Source organism: Aspergillus brunneoviolaceus (assembly GCF_003184695.1).
Source record: "Aspergillus brunneoviolaceus CBS 621.78 unplaced genomic scaffold BO95scaffold_40, whole genome shotgun sequence".
NCBI classification, from domain to species: Eukaryota; Fungi; Ascomycota; class Eurotiomycetes; order Eurotiales; family Aspergillaceae; genus Aspergillus; species Aspergillus brunneoviolaceus.
In genome coordinates this window covers 312,231-331,986 of record NW_020290770.1, presented here as the reverse complement: position 1 = coordinate 331,986, position 19,756 = coordinate 312,231, and the positions used below count along the sequence as shown (strand labels likewise).

The 19,756-nt window shown below is 50.7% G+C and overlaps 6 protein-coding genes across 6 annotated transcripts; 2 read left to right on the top strand and 4 right to left on the bottom strand.

Annotated features, from left to right (window-relative positions):
* Nucleotides 1-122: 122 nt before the first annotated feature.
* On the top strand, nucleotides 123-2,439 carry BO95DRAFT_364880 (transcription factor domain-containing protein; the record flags this gene model as incomplete). The annotated part of the gene is made up of 8 exons (XM_025582671.1): nucleotides 123-170; nucleotides 228-251; nucleotides 310-428; nucleotides 480-862; nucleotides 914-1,209; nucleotides 1,255-1,689; nucleotides 1,741-1,976; nucleotides 2,025-2,439. 8 exons carry the CDS (start codon nucleotides 123-125, stop codon nucleotides 2,437-2,439), a joined length of 1,956 nt encoding a protein of 651 aa, XP_025441509.1.
* An 88-nt stretch (nucleotides 2,440-2,527) lies between these two features.
* Nucleotides 2,528-4,165, bottom strand: erg4A (c-24(28) sterol reductase; the record flags this gene model as incomplete). The annotated part of the gene is made up of 5 exons (XM_025589067.1): nucleotides 2,528-2,539; nucleotides 2,591-2,808; nucleotides 2,862-3,193; nucleotides 3,242-4,075; nucleotides 4,140-4,165. The coding sequence occupies 5 exons, from the start codon at nucleotides 4,163-4,165 to the stop codon at nucleotides 2,528-2,530; spliced, it is 1,422 nt and encodes a 473-aa protein (XP_025441508.1).
* Nucleotides 4,166-4,913: 748 nt separating this feature from the next.
* Nucleotides 4,914-5,826, bottom strand: BO95DRAFT_164057 (uncharacterized protein). Its single transcript, XM_025580751.1, has one exon. It carries the CDS (start codon nucleotides 5,657-5,659, stop codon nucleotides 5,099-5,101), a length of 561 nt encoding a protein of 186 aa, XP_025441507.1. The 5' UTR covers nucleotides 5,660-5,826; the 3' UTR covers nucleotides 4,914-5,098.
* A 1,310-nt stretch (nucleotides 5,827-7,136) lies between these two features.
* BO95DRAFT_164197 (alkene reductase) lies at nucleotides 7,137-8,682 on the bottom strand. The gene is made up of 3 exons (XM_025580752.1): nucleotides 8,333-8,682; nucleotides 7,630-8,265; nucleotides 7,137-7,536 (listed from the first exon to the last, which is right to left on the bottom strand). The coding sequence occupies exons 1-3, from the start codon at nucleotides 8,588-8,590 to the stop codon at nucleotides 7,177-7,179; spliced, it is 1,254 nt and encodes a 417-aa protein (XP_025441506.1). The 5' UTR covers nucleotides 8,591-8,682; the 3' UTR covers nucleotides 7,137-7,176.
* Nucleotides 8,683-10,859: 2,177 nt separating this feature from the next.
* On the top strand, nucleotides 10,860-12,477 carry BO95DRAFT_443709 (uncharacterized protein). Its single transcript, XM_025586715.1, has 6 exons — nucleotides 10,860-11,077; nucleotides 11,130-11,149; nucleotides 11,204-11,240; nucleotides 11,291-11,358; nucleotides 11,411-11,883; nucleotides 11,956-12,477. Exons 1-6 carry the CDS (start codon nucleotides 10,936-10,938, stop codon nucleotides 12,284-12,286), a joined length of 1,071 nt encoding a protein of 356 aa, XP_025441505.1. The 5' UTR covers nucleotides 10,860-10,935; the 3' UTR covers nucleotides 12,287-12,477.
* A 4,880-nt stretch (nucleotides 12,478-17,357) lies between these two features.
* BO95DRAFT_453876 (Zn(II)2Cys6 transcription factor domain-containing protein) lies at nucleotides 17,358-19,396 on the bottom strand (the record flags this gene model as incomplete). The annotated part of the gene is made up of 3 exons (XM_025588239.1): nucleotides 17,358-17,840; nucleotides 17,962-19,148; nucleotides 19,270-19,396. The coding sequence occupies 3 exons, from the start codon at nucleotides 19,394-19,396 to the stop codon at nucleotides 17,358-17,360; spliced, it is 1,797 nt and encodes a 598-aa protein (XP_025441504.1).
* Nucleotides 19,397-19,756: the final 360 nt, after the last annotated feature.

Here is a 19,756-nt window from a genome sequence, read left to right as displayed (position 1 = left end):
ATCAACACTAGCAAGTCAATCAGGAATTGTTCTGTGCAACCAGAAATATAATCTCATGCTTGCCCGAAGACTGTACTGGGCTGCACGAGCACTTGAAGGAACACCAGCCATTTGTTGTGAGTATGGCTGCTAGCACTCCCACAACTGCTCGCAGCTTTCGGGCCCGCGCGGTATGCATCCTCGTCCCGCTGCTCAATACAAGTGAAATAGCAATTGACCGTTCATAGTGCGACAATTGTCGTCTTCGCAAGGTATATTCCTCTTGAAACAGATGAGACTTATGGCACATCCCTGACAGCAGCACAATAGATCAAATGCGACAAGACTAGTCCCTGTTCCAGCTGTGGCACGCTGGGGATACCGTGCAGACCAGTTGGGGGACAATCGACTGCTTCGGAGTCGCCTCGCACCAATATACCAAATGACTAGTATGAAGCTATAAGCTCAATATGGACAGCCTAAGCTGACATGTCTCATAGTGAACACCGGTTCTCTACGTTGCAGGAACAGCTTGCCACAATTCAGAAGACGCTCGAGAACATAACACGGTCTTCCGGCTCATCGAGCCCGGTCAAGCCGGCCCGGGAGCCGACTCCGTCGGGACCGACGATACCTCCATTCGAAGGTCACTCATCTTTCCATCATGAAACCCTCGTAGCTAGGGATGCTGCCTATTCTGCTGTGGACACTTCTCAGAATGGACAATTGGGCGACTACGTGTCAGCAGCACTTTCGTCTCTCAAAACCAGCCTCGATAGGCACCGCGCATCAGTAACGCATGGGGAGACGCAGCCCAACACTCAGCCAAAAAACCAACTACTTCCTGTAGAGTTGGTCATCGCTGTGGTAAAGAAAGTCAAAGGTTTGTTCGTACCGCCTTCCTTCCCCGTGATTGGCAATTGACGCAGGTTAGCGCAACCTCCGTTCACGTTGGTCAGTCAGTCTTGGATCGATGCATCTCGTATAGAGACTCTTTGTCACTCCATATACTTTCCACTCGATCCAGTTCCTGCTGGAACATATACACTGTTTTACGGGCTCTTCTTTTACATAATACGCGACTATTTTCATGCACAGGACCCTGACCTCGCGCATTATGACTTATCATCAGCACTGGAAACATGTGAAAAACAGCTTGACTCAGGTCTCCGAGAACCCGCCATCATGGTTGAGCCGACCTTGGAGAAGATACAAGCACTGCTGATTGGAGTGAGTAGCTCAATTCTCATGCTTGACTTGGTCTAACTGGCACAGATAACAAAATCACAAGAGGAATTTGACATTCAGCGGTGCTGGACATATTTATCGTTAGCTTTCAATATGTGCCAAACCATGGGACTACATCGGCGTACAGCATTGAAAAACGACCCACTACCCATTGCAGAGGCTAAACGTCATGCCTTCTGGGCACTATATACGATTGACAAGAACATCTCTCTGAACATCGGCCTGACGTCCCACTTTCAAGACCATGATATTGATGCCGACCTCTTCATGCCATCAGAAGACCCAAAGCAACGTCCATGGGATTTGATGAGTATTGTTCGCATGGAGTTTGCTAGTATTCAAGGGAAGGTCTATGATCAACTTTACTCAACGTCTGCTTGTCGGGCCGGCGATGAGCAGAGAGCTGTAGCGATAGAAAAGCTTTCCTCAGACTTAGAGGCGGTTCGAGATAAATTGCTGACGGTAAAACCTTGCCTCCGTCTTGTTAAGATTGATATCTAACACTGCCCACAGATCGACGTAAGCTTGGGTCTTTATGCTGACTCCCTGCACGGCATTGCGGCTTGTGCTGATTTCATCGCTTACTCCGTGTTGACTGTCATCTATCGGGCCCAGACTCGGCCAGGAGATGCCATGGCAATCTCATCGCGATGCTACGAGATCGCTACGTTAGCGCTTCACAGTCACCTCAAATGCTTTACATATTTCCGCGGCCGGCAAACCCACAAACAGACTGAATACGTGAATTGGTACGTTCTTTAATACCTAAGAAGCCAATTTCGACTTACCAGGTATAGGATATTGCTCTACCCTTCCTTTACACCTTTTGTCATTGTGTTCACCCACGCAATTACCACCGCAAGTGCGGTGGATCTAGCCCTTCTGCAGGACACTGTGAGCTCTTTGGAGCTCATCAAGGGTCTATCGCGGGGTTCAATGCATCTATATACAGTGTGCGAAGCATTTGTCAAGGCTGCTCAGGTTCTAGTCAAATCGCGACAAACATTGTCCGGCATCGAGCGTCACCAGGATGGGTCACTTGTCATGCCTGCCGCGCACGGGGCGGCCAACATTGCTTTCCCAGATGTCTCCTGGCCAGAAAACACCTTTGATTCTCTTATGAGCCAGACCGACATTTCCATGTTCTTGAACGACTTCATTGGCGCCAATCGATCGGTGATGGATATCTTGAATTCAGATTACATGAGTTAAAATATTCAGATGTGACTTATTATACATATGCGTCCACACGCCACGGTCGCGTCTTCGACGCCTTTCTCCTTCATCCTGGAATCACCCTTCAGAAGACATACTATTGTGCTGTCAGTCGGAGGTCAACATTTAGTGGGTGGGAACAACTTACTGGGATGAACAAATACGGAACCCGTCGTTCGTACTCGCGCCATGCTTCTCCATATCTCTCCCGGCAGCGTTCGATATCGCGACGAGCACGGTGGATAATCATGACGGTGAAGAATACGGAGTAAAACCAGGGGAATGGTGAGTTGAAACCGGTGATCAGTCCCCATGAAAAGGCAAAAAACCAGTCACAGGTATAATGCACCTTTCGGGCCATTCCATCTGCTATATATCAGCCATCATTCCGAAATTAATCGGTAGTTGAATTGACTTACACCAACCGCTGCACAAGATAGAGTCTCCAGTCTTGGTTGGAATTGACTCCGGGTTCTTCACAGCCCTCCATGGAAGCTGAGGGAATGTTCTGCGCGTCACAGAGACACCTCTCTCTTGAGCACGAAAGATGTTCTTTTGACTGTTGCATGTGTCCCATACCCAGTACATGAACAGATATAGAGCAGCCCAAGCAGCCACAATCGATGGATTCCACCGATATATCGATGGGTCGTGGTTTGCCAGATACAGGGTGCAATGACAGTAGCTCATAGGAACACCAGCGAGGTTCCAGAAAATGAGCATGAAGCCCCATTTCTCATAATACATGTCCCTAGCCTCGATCAGCCCAGCCCGTACTGAAGCTTCTGGAAACACCTACCAGCTAGTGATGATCAGCTCTTCGCCTTTCGCACAAGCATTCGCGTACAAGAAATGTGCCATGAGCAGGAAAGCGACCTCGCCCGAGACGAACCCGAGCTCTTCCCATTGTTTCAATGTCGTGCCCAAGGTCAACAAAAACAGTATGTACCACGGAATGCGAACCTCGAAGAACATCTTCATGTCAATCCATCGGAACAAACGGGGATTAAGCTCCGCTCCCATAAAGAAGTCATAGACATGCGATCCTGTCATCCGATGCTGGCATCCCCTCATTAGGGCGGAGGCATACGCGACGATAGAAATCAGAAACCCCGAGCAAATGGCGACGGACATTAGGGGACCAAACTCGGTGATGAGGGTGGTCAATGGGAAAAGCCCTGTGAAATGCAAGGCCAGCGCAGCCACGATGGTGACGTACCAGGAGGCGGCTGCTGAACAATAATAATCGAGTTGCTTGCCATTTAGGTGTGGCAGGCACTTTCCCTTGCCATATACACCGGGCAGATAGAGGTATCCGAGTCCTTCCAACACGAGAAACGTCCAGTATATGGCCCAAGCTTTGCGATGAGGGAAGGCATGTGTGTAGGCGAGGTCGAAGAGATGTGATCCAAATTCAGCAAGTGATTCCTCGGGGTTCGGCAAGGGAAGTTGGCCGTTATAGAACGTCGCCCCGATGTACATATAGTACATGAGGAGTGGAAAGCCAATCATGAGAAGCGCAACTCCTGGAGCACCTCCGAATTCGAAAGTGATCGATTCATTTTCATTGGAACTGCTGGTCGACTTGAATTGTTCTGTTCTTTGACGAGCTCGATGGATTTCGGGCTGTTGGCTGTAACCCGTGAGTGTCAGTCAGTATACCGTTCATTCGGCTCGGATGAATGAATGGCACGAACCTAACAGCAGTACTGATCGCGGACATTTTGATGCTTGTGATAATTCGACTAGGGCTTAAGGCAAGAATAGCCCCTGAGATTTATACACAACCATTAACTACCATTTCCATAGTCCTTGACTGTGAGCTTGCTTTCCGTGCTTTCCGTTCTCTCCGTGCCCTCCGTGTTCTCCGCGGAGCCCGCGGACTCCACGGCCGCCCTGGTCGCTGCCGATTACTTCCTGGGGCAAGCGATGGAAAATTGCGACTATTGGGTCCTCATTGCTCTGCCTTTTTTAAAGAGTGCTTTGGGGGCCGAATTATCCCATCAGTCTCTTTTAAGTCGTTCCGGAATACTGAACGGTGTTATGCACGCCATTGTGTCCAGGGGGGACCGTCGCGCACCAACGAAACTATTCTGATTCTCAATTTCAGTCTTCGGTCTTTGCCTGTTATCGTGGACGGATCGCCTTTTGTACAAATATAGATTCTCGCTTGAGTGATCTGATTGCATAGCAGGAACGACCTCTGTTTCCAGTACAACGAGATCTCCACGAGCCAATATCCGGCCTCCACACTGGCGACAAGCTCTCTTCCAAGTTCTTTCCATAACCGCCCGACCATGATCCAGGCAGACACCAATATTGCTTGTCACGTTTATCACAGTCTGTCTCAACTATCATTCGTGGCCCTACAGCCCTATGGGTTTTATTATGCATGGGCTGTGCCTCCCGCGGCGGCAAGCTGACCCCCACGATTGGTCCGACATGAAAACCGCTCACCTCTTGCACTCAGGATCTTCCCAATTCACCCCCAGCTAAGCTTTCTCACTGGGATCACAACACGTCTCATATGCAGGTGACGAGCCTCGTCTGTGATGTATCAGCCATCGCCCGCATAGTCGATGTCTGGCCCCCCTCACTCCTCACCCACATCGAACCTGTCGAATCACACCCTGGAGTATAGCGCCCAGCAGCAAGACTAGCATGCGATCTCGTTGGCGGACTCCAGAGCCATCCCTGCCAGGCCTCCAGAATATGATTGCCTAACGATGGAAGTTGGAGGTGACTCAAGGGAAAGGAGATATAACCAGTGTCCCCGACCGAGCGGATGCATCTCTAACTCTGAGCACAAGCACAACTCCGAGCCTCTGCGCACGTCAGCCATTTTAATCATCAGATCCATATAAACATCCTTTAAAGCCATCTGTACCCGACCAACCCGGGACAGCACCTGGGACAAGTCCACATCATGGGCGTCGCCAAGATCATCGGCAAGGTCATCATCATTCCCATCCTCTTCTGCATCTTCGTCGGATGCGTCATTTACTTCCTCATCAAGTATCGACGGGACCGCAAGCGCGAGAAGAAGGAGGATGCAATCCGCGCCCAGCAGTTTCAGCAACAGCAGCAATACGTGCAGTATCAGGCGCAGCAGGCGGTGGCGGCGCAGTACGGGCAGTCGCCGTACTACCATCAAACGACCGCCGACGACTCGACGATGAAGAGGCCCGAGCCGGTGTTCTATCCGGTGCAGGCTCATGCGGGGACGGAGGGGGTTTGACTGAGAAACTGTCAGAAGGTGAGTGGGTAAGTCTGAGTGTAGTGTAACGGAAAAAGAGAAGGGAAGTTGCTGATTCCTTGTGGAATATAGTTTGCTCGTTCGTGGTGGTTTTGATATCCGTTTCTTGAATTATGAGTGGAAGACCTCGTGGTTGGTTGCATGTTGGATTGTACTGGCTTGGATCCGAGGGAGGTATTTTTTTGAGTTCTGGTTGTTCTTATTGTTGTTCATGCTGATGCTGTATATGAGGTATGAGTTTCTTCACTTTGCGAGATCCATTCGAAGGTCGATGGAGGATTTCTGGTTATAGTGGATGTCCCTAGCCGCAAGTCTTTTTGATTCAGCCCAGTCTCATTTCTTGTCCCGACCGACCTACCGACCGATGCTCCGGTCGCTGATGCCCCCTCAAGGACTATATCCCCATCCGGCAGAGCAACTGTACACTCATAGCCTCAATCCTCGCCTGTAGTCAAGGAAGTAGATCAGTTAGTCTAGTTGTCATCAGAGAATCCAACAAACCCCCGTATCCAGCCCCCGCTCCACCGCGACCGACGCAACTCCAAGAACAAGCACCAACAATCAACCCCCTGCCCCGGAAACCCCGAACCACTAAAGAAAGGTTCATGTATACCGCAATTCAAACTGCAATCACTAGACTATACTACTCCAAATCGTGACCCTGAATTTACTCAAACTAGAGACCCCCTTTCCAGTATGGAAAACATGAATCAGCCCCCCCCCCGTCCCAAGTATATTAACTAATCTGACTCTCCGCCCCTCTCACAGATCCGAAACCCCATACACTTTGGAATGTACCTGAGTCAGGGGCTTTTTTACCTTGTACCGGACCCTGGATATCGGCTCCGATCGTGAGAAATACTCTCGAAAAACGGGGGAAACTCGGAGATTGATTTTGTGGGATTTTAATCTAGTGGTGTTTCGGAGGGTGGGAAGGATTGCGCATGCGGTGCAGGAGGCGGGCCCTGGGATTGCATGATCGTGGTGTTTCTAGCTGAGACCGGGGGAATGGATTGATTGATAAGGGGGCTTTTATTTGGAGAGGTGTTTGTCGGGAATTGGGTTACGTGCCACGTGTTTTGAGGGCATACTTACATAGTACCAACCTTCAATTGTTTGTTTTCTTGGTGAGATTTTCGATAACTAGAGTATGGTATGGTGGTATAGTAAGGTACTGGGGTGGACGCGTCGAGCACGTGTCTCAGACCACACGTCACGTTCTTGCCAACGCAGACCAAGGCCTGGCGTTCTTCCCCTCATACACTTCGCTCCTACAGTACCTAGTAAGTTGATTCGAAGCCCAGACCTCAAGTGGTCAGGAATCTATCATAGGTTGACTCGTCAAAGGCGACATCAAGGCGAGAAAACTTATATTCAAATCATGATCATTCTTCGTTAATGAAACGCTACAAAGCACAAACCAATACACTTTGCGAGAGGTCGGAGGAGACGACTGATCGGTCGAGAATAAGTCTCTCTCACAGCCTTCCACGGATCTCAGCCTCGTCCTGCTCATGGGCAGGCTTATAGTCCACATAGCAGACTCTGTTGTCCTCGAACGGCCCATAGAATCGAGTGCGGTCGTACGGTGTGAAGGGGATCCCCTTGTACAGCCTCTCTACCAGGTCCGGGTTGCTCGTGAAGTAGCGGCCATACAGCAGGGCGTCGTAGCGACCGGACTCAAGCACATTCCAAGAATTGGTCTGATCCCATCCGCCAGCGGAGAAGAACGGTGTGGAGCCGAAGATTTTCCGGAAGGAGGAGAGGTCGACGTCGGAGAGACCCCAGCTTTGGAGGAAGGTATCTTTCTCGGCCACGGAGAAGATTTGTTCGTATCTCTGTATTCATAACGTAAGAGTTAGCTGGAGAGCTCTTCGCGAGAGGGGTCTGCTGCCTTCAGGGAGAGGCAAAGAAAGAGAGGGGATGCTGACCGGCTCAATGAAGCTGACATATGATAGGTTGGGCAGCGCTTGTTTTAGCGATTCGCATAGGAATGTCCAGGTCTCCATGCGCTGCTCGCCGCGCGCCTGGTTGAAGAGGCCGAAAGGCGAGAGACGGATGGCAAGGTTCTCTTCGCCGACCGTCTGTGCGAGCTCATCCATCAGCTCGAGGACGAACTGACAACGCTTCTCGGGACTGCCACCGTACGCATCGGTACGCTTGTTGATGTTCGAGCTCAGAAACTGCTCAGGGAGATATCCATTGCCACCGTGGACCTCGACGCCGTCGAATCCGATCTCCATTGCAGTCTTAGCGGCCTCGCAATAGTCCCGAATGGTCTGCTTGATGTGGGGAACGCTCAGTTCGATGGGTGGGTGGTCTGCGTAGCGCACTGGCTCGGTCGAGCCCACCGGGGGGTGCGAATAACATTCTGTGGGCGAGTCCCAGACACTGGCGGAGGGACAGACGGCGGGCGATCCAGTCATCTGAGGGATTGTGGCACGGCCGGCGTGCCAGAGCTGGCAGTAAATGTATCCGCCTTTGGCGTGGACAGCTTCCACGACAGCTTTCCATCCTGCGGCTTGTTCCTCGGTGAAGAGACCGGGAACACCTGGCATGCCATTACTCTGGCGAAGAGGTTAGCCATCGATGCGCATGGCGAAAGAGGCAACAGCTCGGGTCGGATCTAATTACCTCGAGCGATGGGGGGATGCCCTCGGAGATGATCAACCCCCCTGGCGTTGCGCGTTGGCGATAGTACTCGACTATCAATTGTCCGGGATACCAGATCCGATTGGGGTTCTCAGGCGTGCTGATCGGGTTCAGAGGCTCGCCCCGGTTGCGCGTCAAAGGGGCATGCACCACTCGGTGGCTGAGTTGGATCTTGCCATTAGCGATGGCCAGGGGCTGGAAGAGCTTGGACTGTTCTCGAAGAAGCTGATCGCCAGTCATGACTGCTATATTTGTGTGCACGGTGGGTTAAGGTTCTGTGCGATGGATGCAGTGGCTGCAGTGGCTGCAGGCAAAGATGAACAGTGGTTCTTGCGAAGGCACAGTTTCTCAGAAAGGGGAGCAGGATTGGGGAAACCATGGACAGCAATGGCCACCGCAGTGGGCTTTTCATCCCACCGGCTGGGTCATGGACTTCTCTTCCTCTCGAGGCCCGCTTCCCTCTCCTCTTTGGTCGCTGGTCCGGCCATGGCCCGATGGAGGGGTGTTAAACGGGGACCAACAGGTGCCATTTCCATAACGGGCATGACAGATGGAGCCTGACAGGTTTGGGACCTTTGGGTCGTGTGGGAATATCCAACCAGCGACGAAGAGACGACACGAGAAATTATGGAGAGAGAGAGACACGGGTTGAACCTTGGGAAGTGGAGCGAATTGTCTGCTAGGCCATTGACCCGTGTTTCCGGCTGGCCGAGGAGGGGACGGTGGGTGATTAATGACGATCTGTTTTGTTGATGGCATCTTCTTTGTTGTGCTCCATGAAGATTCGCGATGTTGATGTTTGTGTGGATATGAGAGCTTGGGAAAGTGGAGGAGGAGGAGGCAACAATGTCAATAATGATCTGACATATAGATCCATGTGCGTCAACCGTGCAGTCGACGACTGTCAACATCCCTGCCTTGCCCGCGGTAACGTTACCAGCACCTACCGTCACCCATAATGCCTGGTACGTAAACACACAATCACCCATCCACACCCCTTTGACCCTGGCAGCGGAAACGCCAACCACCGACCGCCTCACTCCAGCCATTCCCGACTGAGCCGAGGTGAAATCTCCACTTCTCGGCCAGAAGCGAAAGTCAAAAACCAGGCCCGATCGGCTTGGCACGCATTTAGTCGCTTTAGGGCTTTTTTCGAGCACGCGTCGGCGTCTCAGCCAAGTCCACCAGATTGAACTGACCCATTGACACTTGCTGCCTGCTGCGTGCTCGGAACGCAGCAAATTTTCCCTTGTGGCACCCCCGAAAGACCGAAATACCTTCCATTCGAGAGTGTATGAAAGGACCTCACTGGTCAAGCCCGACCAACGACTGTTCCAGAGGACCCAACTCAACCAAACAATGAACCATCCTAGCGCGGCTGGACGTTGACCCCATGATTGACGCTTGCGAAGGTGGTTTGAGGGGCGAAACTCTAGAGATTGTTTATTTGCGCCATGGACGTCGCGTGAAATGCGCGGATGCGGTAGTGTGCAAAGCTATTCGCACCCATTCCTCAGTAGTGGTGGCGTTGCCAATAGACCGTCGTCGCGGCGCCGCTTGCATTTCCCCTAAACTGTAACATCGCGGGCTCTCACGGGGCTGAAGGATGAATGATCTCCGGAGGATGAACAGGAAAATTAATCTAAACCAATTTAATTAGCCTGCGGCTGGAAACATCGGAAGTTCGGATATTGATGTCAGATGCGAGTGAAAATTCTGTCTCTGCTAATTTGAGGACACTGGACATAGGAGATGAGTTGTATAGTAGAGAGAATCGAAGATGTAGCTGGATTGAATGGGTACCGTAGACACTACCTAACATACTAACAGTGTGTTGCCTTCTGGATCAGGTAATTGACAGCAACCACAACAACAATCCGTCATTACGACCTCGTGTTCACGGCGATCTGACCCGTCCTTTTCCTTCTACGTACTCCTTCGTTCAGACTACGTACAGGCACTGCATCCGATCCGCTCGTTCTCCTCTTCAGATTTCTTGTTCATCTTTTCCCAAACCAGCAAATCAAGATGGATATTCATTTTCTGCACCTATCACAATCGATCTGCTGTGGAGGCTCTACCTACACAATCTCTCGAATCTCGAGTCCCTTGACCCAGTGACCAACCAGCTGGTTTCAACTCTCCAGCCTCTCAGTCTCCCTTTATCGAATCCTACCCCTGGCATTCTGCCCTGTCAGCTTAAGGTTTTCCTCTACGTTTTCTCAATCGCGACTGAGTGGGTCGATCAAGTCGACGGTTCGAATGCTGTTCACACTGTGACTGGAGGCCATTCGCTCGGCTTCCTTTTCCCATCTTCCGACCCAAACTTGAGCTTCTCTAGACACTCGCCTGGCGCCTATCAGAGTCGCCACGGTGGGCTTCATCAGTGCTTGTCCCTGGGAGAAAGACTAGGCGCAATGACACTCGGACGATGGAGCTGGGAGCCTGGGACTCGCCTTTTTATTTATAATACAAATGAGACTGGCCCCCCCACCGAACGTGCGATGGGGTTCTGAATCCTTTTTGTCAATGCTGTCTCGACCTCTGGGGATTCATTCGCTATTATTCCTTTTACCCCAGGCGTCATGACTGTGAACGATCCAAAAGATGTCTTGAACACCATCAACTTCGTCACGCAGTGCTTGTGTATCCCTATCGTCAGTGTCTTTGTAATTCTGCGGTTCTCAATTCGTACATACTACAAGCAATGGGTGGGAGTGGAAGATTGTACGTTAAGAAAATTCCAGATCGCTTTCTTCGGATTGTTAACATTTCCCAGGGTCTTGTCTCGCGGCATGGGTACGGCTGACCTGAAAAGCTGGAGTGTTTGGATGAGGATTAACACCTTATTAGATTTTGTTCATGGGATACTGTTCCGTCTCGATTATAGGTGAGCCCTTCAGAGCCCATCGCACTGCAATCGACTGACGCAGCATTCAGTGGGAAAATACGGGGGAGGGTACCACATTGATGATGTTTCGACTGCACACCAAGTCCTTTTCCGCAAGGTATATTGAACTGAGCCTCACCAACTTCCGACTTCTGACCTCTATCTCTCAGTTCTGCTATGTCGCCACCGTCCTTTACTGTCCCATGGCCCTGCTGGTCAAAGTCGCTCTCCTCTCCATCTTGACTCGCATCTTCGCTCCGTATCGCACCAAAATTCTCATGATCTACTTCTTTCTGGGCTGTCTGTGTGTCTACTATATAATCGCCGAGATTGTGAAAATCCGGATGTGCGACCCCATCCCAGGATACTGGACGGGTAGCCCCAAGGCCAAATGTATGGACCAACAAGCCGCACTCATCGCCGACTCAGTCATCAGTGTTGTCTCCGACCTGATCATCCTTCTTCTGCCTCTTCCCTTGACGTGGTCCTTGCAAATGTCCCGCAGCAAGAAAATGCGAGTCATTGGTATGCTTTCAGCTGGTGGACTGGCCACAGCGTTCAGTCTGTACCGTTTAGTTCTGGTGGTCAGAGAAGGCAGCTCAAGAGATATGACTATTGTATTTATTTGTGTCATTCTGTCTGGGTAAGACTTCGATTCCCGCTCATATGGGATTTTAATGGTCTGAAGCATTCAGCCTAACTGACTGGTAAACAGCAATGCGGAGGGTGGGGTCGCCCTGATATGCGCTTGCCTCCCCACTATCAACATTCTCGTCAACAAGCTCCGCAAGAAGGGCTATTACAGTTCCGACCGTTACGAGCCCACCTCATCCTTGCAACTGAGTAAGATGAAGAACGGAGGCAGTAAACGGTTTTCAATGGGCACGTCACGTCGAGCTGACGGACTCGAATCTGCTTCGGATCAAAGTCACCTTATTTCCTTTGCTGGTGGGCTTGATGTTGCCTCCAGTGCGGAAACAGGCGGTATTCATAAGACGGTTGACGTATCACAGACAGTTGAGGTCGTGGCAGATAGGGAACACTAGGTTGGAGTCATTTGGGTTTACTTTCGTTTTCTTTTTCTATGTTATGGGATATACCACTGGCCGTGCTTAACGAGACTAATATTCTTTTTGTAGTCCTGATTCTGGGTGGAGGCTTGGCTTGGACATGTATAATTAGACTAGCTATAATGATGAGCAAATACTTCCATGGACCCCTAGCTGGGCATACAAGCAGGAAGAGCAGAAGACGGGCAACCTTGAAGAACACCACCAAACCTGAAGAGAACAACCAACCCATCGCCCGCTCACATGACTCTCCACTGCAACTACCTACCTAGTACTAGGTACGGAGTACTCCGTACTTTATCATTAACACCACTTCCTACCTAATGACCACCTTACCGCTTCCGCTAATCATCAACAAATTAGCTCCTCAAAACATCCATGCTAGACCCATTCGTTGACTCAGATATCCCTGCTGCAGGACTTTCGTGATTCACTGACACAAGAGCCATGTCTTATCTTGACACTTCTAACCAAGCTTTACCAAGCAAAAACAAGCCTTGGGTGAAATACTAGGTCTCAAGCATCCTCACTTCCAGTCAGACAAAGTCCAAGCGCCAACACCGGGTCATTCACAATACCAACCCGTTCCGATTATCTATCTGTCACACCCTGCAAGCATGAGCGAGCGTGACGTTACAACTACCTACGGTAGTAACCGTGACCGAGGTTCTGGAACACGCAACGAGAGCAGACAAGATAGGATACAATCGGCTGTCTGCCTATCTTGATTTGTCCACCCTGGCCGTGTCTTATGGCTGCCTTCAAATCTCTACAATTAGTATAATGCTAACGTCGTTATTCCGAAAGGTGCTACGCTGGACACGTTCCACCGGCCAAGTGGGGACTTCTGGCTCGATTACGATTGCAGTTGCATCCCTTCGCGAACATGAAATGTACGACCGTCAGCTACGCTTCAATGAAAAAAATTGTCTACCTCATTAAGAGCTCCGATATCGTGTTGTTGCAATCTCGGTAACATGACGCGAAGGCCAATAAAAATGGATACGATACAAATCAAACAATAGCACACCTCCATCATCACCTCGGCATGCTCCAATCCTTCTCCAGGGCTGCCAACGAGCTCTGAGACCGACCCTCAGTCGTGATATTGAGCATTAGGAAGAAAAGGATAAGCATGTTGAGAGCAGCGTTAAGCATGCGACGTTGCCAGCCAAGCCAGTGACATTACAGACAAGATCAGGACCATGCCTAGCTCACTGCCTAGGTTGACGTGAGTGCGCCTCCAGAGAAGACCCCTTTCCGCAACATACACGACATTTATTTTCTTTTTATTATCCGCCCCCCTTTTCTCCCCTCTATCTATTGAAATGTGGTGGTCGGCAGGGAATTCAGAGTAATGTTCTTATCATCCTATTGGACTATGCTGAAGGAATAGTGTCGATTCACCATCAGCCTCGTCAGCATTGCGATACGGTTCGATACTGTCAAACAAACAAGTGACGAGCCAAGCCTTTGTTTCCACTTACCAAGAAACTAACGTTCTCTTTATCCGAGTGGACTTCCGGTCAAGTGCTCCGTGCTTCCCTCTGGCACACCAAAGCTATCTTATTTCCAAAGGTACGCAGCATGATGGATATTACCCACACCCAATGGTACTTTCTCTGTTGTCTGAATGTGATTGTTTCTTTCCCAAAGCCTCGCCTTCTTCCCCTCTCCGAACCTGCGCAGTTGCATCTATCTTCCAAGCATCTCCGTCGGGAAACCGTAGCACCAGCCGCACCACAACCAGGACGAGCCCGATAACTAGACATAGTGGCACGCTTCGTCACCCCCTATCAATCAAGTCCAGATGCAATCGCAAGCCTATCACTAGGCTCGAGCCAGACATTCAACTTATCATCCTCATTAGGACGCTCCAGCGGCCAGCCAGAGCTACAGCTGGGCATGTTGGTGGACATTATTAGCCGCATCTGTGCATTTCTCCGTGTAGAGAGGGGCTATTTGATACTTACGTATCAATCAGAATCACGGCAAAGACTGAGACTCCATTAACCGTGTCTCCGGACCGGGTCCGGACCTCTCCTCTCCCTTCGTTCTCCCTGATCTCCCCGGTTTCTTCCTTTCTCTTGGCAGCGGTGCTTGGCAGATGCCGACCCAAGTCTAGACTAGACTGCAGTCTTTAGGCTGCAATGCAAGCGAGGGTCCGAGGTGGACGTGGTGAGTGGTGAGTCTCATTCAGCAGCCCCCCAACACCTCGGCCTGCCGCAGGCCCGCGGGGTCCTCTGTTTTGGTGTTTTGACGGATGGACCGGGTCACGGTCCGTCCCTTTTTTTTTTTCTTCGCAGTGGACAACCGACCAGTCGACTCAACCGGCAGTCACTACTATTCCGTGCTCTATTAAAGTTCGATTCGTGGATAGTTACGGAGAATTAATTTGTCGTGCTATGAGATAGGCAACGCGTTCTTACTCAACACTTTTTCTGTCTGGTAGGAAAGCCGACTCTACCACTACCGATGTGGTAGAGCTCAACATTTATCGCCCAGACAAACAGATGCGAGCGTTGTTCGAAGCTTAGGGCCAAAAAACAACCACAAAATCTTCAGCCAGCCGCCGAAAGTAGAGCCCGGGGAGCATGGGTAACAAACACCTGGTAGGTTCACCCTGTTAATGACAACATAGAATTATCAATCGCATTGTTCAAGAATCGACCAAGAGCACCAGTCAAATCCTACTTCTAGACACCACAGCAAGCCCACCAATAATCCCTTCCTCTTCGAGACTCTTGCCCAGCTCCTTCCCCCGCCTCGCCGAGATATGGATAGACGCCCAGCCAAAGCCAATGAGTCAGTCGAGGAGCCACGCACCTCGACTCTGTTTTTCCAAGCATACATACTGGATTGATGATGTTACCTTATTGCATGCTTCCCTATCTTTCTAGCGCAATCGAGGACAAGATATCCAGTCAGTGTCATCACTCTATCTTCTCTGAGCTCTGCAGGAAACCCACGGCCAGACTCTGCAGAACAATCTACTTCCAACCATTCGCGTCAAGAACGGTAAGCGCCCATTTCACGCAATTGCATATTTCCCTTCTCCCGGACTAGGGTCTCCCCTCTTTCTAATATTATTGATAAGCTTAACCTACCTTTTGAAACTCGTTCGGGGCTAGCAAATGCGCTAGTACTGGGTTCCTTCTGGGTCTCAAAGACAAAAGACGGCGTCGCTGATGGTTGTTTATGACGTTGATGGATCATCACCTGTGTGTCCCTTTCAGCCTTTGGCATGATAACTCAGTAGCTGGCTCACCTCAATGGTCCGAATTTGGCGCGGATTGTGAGCCATCGTCTTAGTCGAGGTTTAGAGCCCAGTGGCGTTTGGGACGAAGGTACAGCATATTCCTCCACCACCGAGTCAGGTACAGTCCTGTTTCGCCGTTCACCTTCATGCGGTATCGGAGAAATTCCGGGCTGATTCAGCTAGGGTCATAATGCCCGGGGTTTCTACTCTGTTTTGCTGCTGAATTTCGCATTCTGATCAGATCGAAACAGGGCAAGGATCGCCGACAATCTGAGTCAAGGCAAAGGATTCTTTAGTTCAAGCCAAAAGCCCAAACGGAGACACTGAATTAACCGAGTATACATCCTGCCGACATTACTTTCCCCCGATAAAGGTAATATTCGATGATAACAGCACAGGTCACCCTGCAACACCAGCAATAACAGCAGCATATTCGGTGTCTTACTACTACGCAGGAAGCGAGCCCCCCAAACGTCCTTCCGGTCTCGCCGGTTCTACATGCGTGGGGAAGGATATGGGCAGCCCAAGAAAGAAAACGCAAGCAAGTGGCGACCGGACCTGCTCCGGAGAGCGGAAAGGAGAAGAACTCCTTGGCCCTGTAAGGTATCCGACGGTGGAGTCAACAGACTGACATACTGAGCTCTATTGATCTCTATCATGCAGTATTATACCCTTTCCCTCCTCCATGCCTCCCTCCTCCCCCCCACACACTATTCCGATGCAATATTCCTCCTGCAGTAAGCCGGCAACATCCCCACCCCTCGAGACGAAGATGTATCCAGCGGACTTCCGGAGCATAACAGCCCTCTCAATATACCTACCGTAAACTATTCTTTCCCTGAACCTTTACAACCGCCTCTGGCTCTTCTAAGGGATGCAATCGGCACACCTGTTCTCAGTTATGCTCAATGCAAAAGAGGGGGTGGGGTCTCAAGCCAAGGAGAGGGGCAACTGCACGGTAATCGTTAGTCTGCTATGCACGTAACTCCTGTACCCACCGCGATAGGCAACTGTGTGTGTGTGTGTGTGTGTGTGTGTGTGTGTGTGTTTTCCTCCTGCCTTGATTGTTCAGGCGTGTACTTAAGTTTTTTTTCTCAAATCTATCAGACAATATCTATCTGTATGCCCAGAAAGAATGACGAACACTCGGACTAGAGGAAAGTAAGAGAAGGAGTGTGTAAGCGTTACGTTTACTGAGACAAGGAACAACTTTCCCACTCGCCGACCGGCTTTCCTCGGAAATGTATGATAAAATAACAACATCACTTTCTTAGACATGAAATACCTATTCAGTAGGAGGAAGCGTACTTCATCCGGCCGGTGGTGCAGTGTAGCTTTGAATGGTAGGTAGGTCAGGTAGGTCAAAGAATAGCGGAAATGCAAGAGATTTTAGTTCAGTTAGTTCAGATGTAGTTGGTGCTATTAACTTATCTAATCTATTGATTTCTAGCCAGCTAGCCTCGAGAAAAGAAATTTATAGGCTGGGGGGATGAAAGTTGATTTCATGGTGCATGGTAACCCCCCTCTCCTTTCTTTCTAACTACGCATTCTCTCTAGTCCACTTTCCCATTCCCCACTCCCGGTCTTCCTCCCCGCGGGCCCCGCTGGATGTCGTTTCGTCGCAAAGCCAGACGCCGAACAAGATCCCGAAAAACAAAAAACAACATAAAATGAAATTAAAAAGTCATTGCACCGGGATATAGTATAGCGCCTAGTAGATATAGGGAAAGAGAAAACCGATTTCCAAAGATGAGAGACAAAAAAAAGACAAAGAGGGATACTTCCGGCTCATGCCGCCGCCGGCAAGTCGTTGTTGACCCTGATGCAGGCTAGGATCATCCGGGTGATGGACGGCAACGATGACATACTGCCACTACTGCCCATCTCGTCTAGGATCAACCACTGCTGCAGCGTCCGCGGACGGGGAGGCATAGCGCCGCTCAGGAGGTTCCCCGTCCAGGGCCGCAGGGATTGCGCGCGTGCGATCATCCACTCCTCCTCGCTGCGCGCCAGCCACATCTCTTCCGGAGCCGGTAGGGGCAGTTGCAGTAGTATTTCAGCTTGGAAGAGGGGGTAAGAGTAGACCACTCCCCCAATTGAAGAAGAATGGCCATGAAGATGATGTGTCCTCGTCGCCAGCGTGTGGATGATGTGCACGAAATAGATGTTTCGGCGCAGCGACTCGCTGAATTTCCAGCGCGTCCAGTCGGTTTCTTCTTCGTGAGAGGTCTGGAGAGGACCCCCGTAAACAATGCATAGGCGCTGGACCAGCTGGCAAGGACGTGTTAGGTCAGCACGCGACACTCTGGCTAGTCGGTTCTGGGCAATGTCAAGGATTATCAAGTGTACACACCTTGCTAATAGATTGAAGAGCTGGGATTGCTGCAATCACCCCTGCTCCGTGGTTGGAAGGGTCAGAGCCCTGCCTTGCACTAGCCAGATTGGGTAGACAGGTATCGTCAATCAAATCGAGTATCTGGTAGATGCAGAGGGTGTGGAGGGGAGTAATACAGCTCTCCATCCCACGGCGGAAATGGTCGAAATCGCCGGCGCCACCGTGAGCCCTCTCGTAAGATTCCGCACGGGTGACATAAGCTGACAGAGTAGCCAGCGTATTTTCCGGAGGCTCTTTCAGCGTTTGCATGGCTTCAGCATGCAACTCGGGATGTAAAAACGGGGAGATCAGCTTCTGCTGCAGTGCAACCCCAGGATACTCTCTCAGCAGGCTGACCATGTCCTGTATCACATCATCGGCACTACTACCAGAGGAATTGCTCTCTTTGGGGATAAGACACTGGCCAAAGAGAGTGCCCGACACTGTCTCGGGATATGCAGTTAGAGGCAAGATCTCATCCTCATCATATGTCGAGAATCCCTCGCTCCAAGCATATTCAGTATAGGCAGAAGATAGCGATGCCATCGTAAACCCATTATTCAGCGAATACGTGTCGCTCGAAAATGTTGCTGGCGTCGGCGGCATCATGGCCGCAGGTGATGATGCGGTAGTTCCATGCTGCGAATGATATGGCAACCGTGATTGGTGACCAAAATAGTCATCGATGAGGCCAGGGAGGTGGTCATTCAATTGATAGGCGTCAGGCTGCGCAGACAAATAATCAGAGCCAGCAGGTGATTCGTAGGGCCAGTGAGTTTGCGTCGGAAATACGGAGCTGTCACCGTGGCCGTGAGTCAAAAAGTCCACATTGGTAGAAGTGGCGGGACTCCAAGGAGACCTCGAACTGTCATCAGGATTAGTTGAGGTATCCAGAGGTGGTGCTGACAGCGCCCACGGCCCATTTCCAGGAGCCAGAGTCAGCGGAATATAGAGAGAGGCGAGGGGTGAAGTGGTGGCCTGGTCAGAGGTTTCCTGAGGCATGACAGACTCGGATGCTGTTACAGGAACGCAGGATGCCGGATAAACGCAGGGCCTTCGACTTTGTAGGCACCGGCTGCAAGAAGGTCGAGTCATAGAGCAACGCAGCTTCTTCTGAGCACAGGCATCACAAGACTTCCGCTTCGACTGACGTTCCTGACCAATGTTCTTGATGCATCGACGACGGTGCCTATCCCGCAAATCACCTGCCGTGCTATCAGTGAGAATACTTCGGATACCATTCCGCCTGTTTGTCACAGTGGAGCACAAGACAAGGGATCACGACTTGATCGATGGAAATGTGGGGAGAAGAGAAGGGTAGCCTACGTCGACTGTATGTCTTGTTGCAGATTCCGCACCGGAAGTCCCCGTCAGCTGTAGGCTGTGAGGAGGGTGGCGGGAAACATTGATTGCTGTTCAGTTGTCTGTGCTCTTTCTCTTCGGTGGGATGCATGCTTCAAGGAGAAATGAGGTGCCTGGGGATCTAGCCTAGCGTAGGTAATGGTGGGGACGATGGGTCAACAAGTGTTGCAGTGGTATGTCAAAGATGTAAAATGGGGAGATTAGCTGATTTAAAACCAACGGTGGTCATGTCCTGAAGAACTGTGTAGACAAGGCTATCTGTCGCAATTCAGAAGGACCCTCTGGGGGAGGACAGGTGAATAAAGTATTGCCAGTCTGAGATCTCTCTTGGCAGACTATAATTGACTATGCCGATTAGTCAATTCTCTCTCTCGTCTTATCCGGCGAAACTTGTTGAAGCAGAAGCGAATGGATGGAAGGATTGCAATCCCTTCTTTTGCATGTCTTGCAC

Excerpts from the sequence above, each read along its gene's own strand:
- BO95DRAFT_164057 (XM_025580751.1), bottom strand. The coding sequence starts at position 5,659 with ATGAGCCTGCACCGGATAGAACACCGGCTCGGGCCTCTTCATCGTCGA.
- BO95DRAFT_164197 (XM_025580752.1), bottom strand. The coding sequence starts at position 8,590 with ATGACTGGCGATCAGCTTCTTCGAGAACAGTCCAAGCTCTTCCAGCCC. Across the intron at positions 8,266-8,332 it reads GCATCCCCCCATCGCTCGAG|AGTAATGGCATGCCAGGTGT; the intron begins GTAATTAGATCC and ends CCTCTTCGCCAG. Across the intron at positions 7,537-7,629 it reads ATGTCAGCTTCATTGAGCCG|AGATACGAACAAATCTTCTC; the intron begins GTCAGCATCCCC and ends TTATGAATACAG.
- BO95DRAFT_443709 (XM_025586715.1), top strand. The coding sequence starts at position 10,936 with ATGACTGTGAACGATCCAAAAGATGTCTTGAACACCATCAACTTCGTC. Across the intron at positions 11,150-11,203 it reads GGTCTTGTCTCGCGGCATGG|ATTTTGTTCATGGGATACTG; the intron begins GTACGGCTGACC and ends ACACCTTATTAG. Across the intron at positions 11,359-11,410 it reads ACCAAGTCCTTTTCCGCAAG|TTCTGCTATGTCGCCACCGT; the intron begins GTATATTGAACT and ends TCTATCTCTCAG.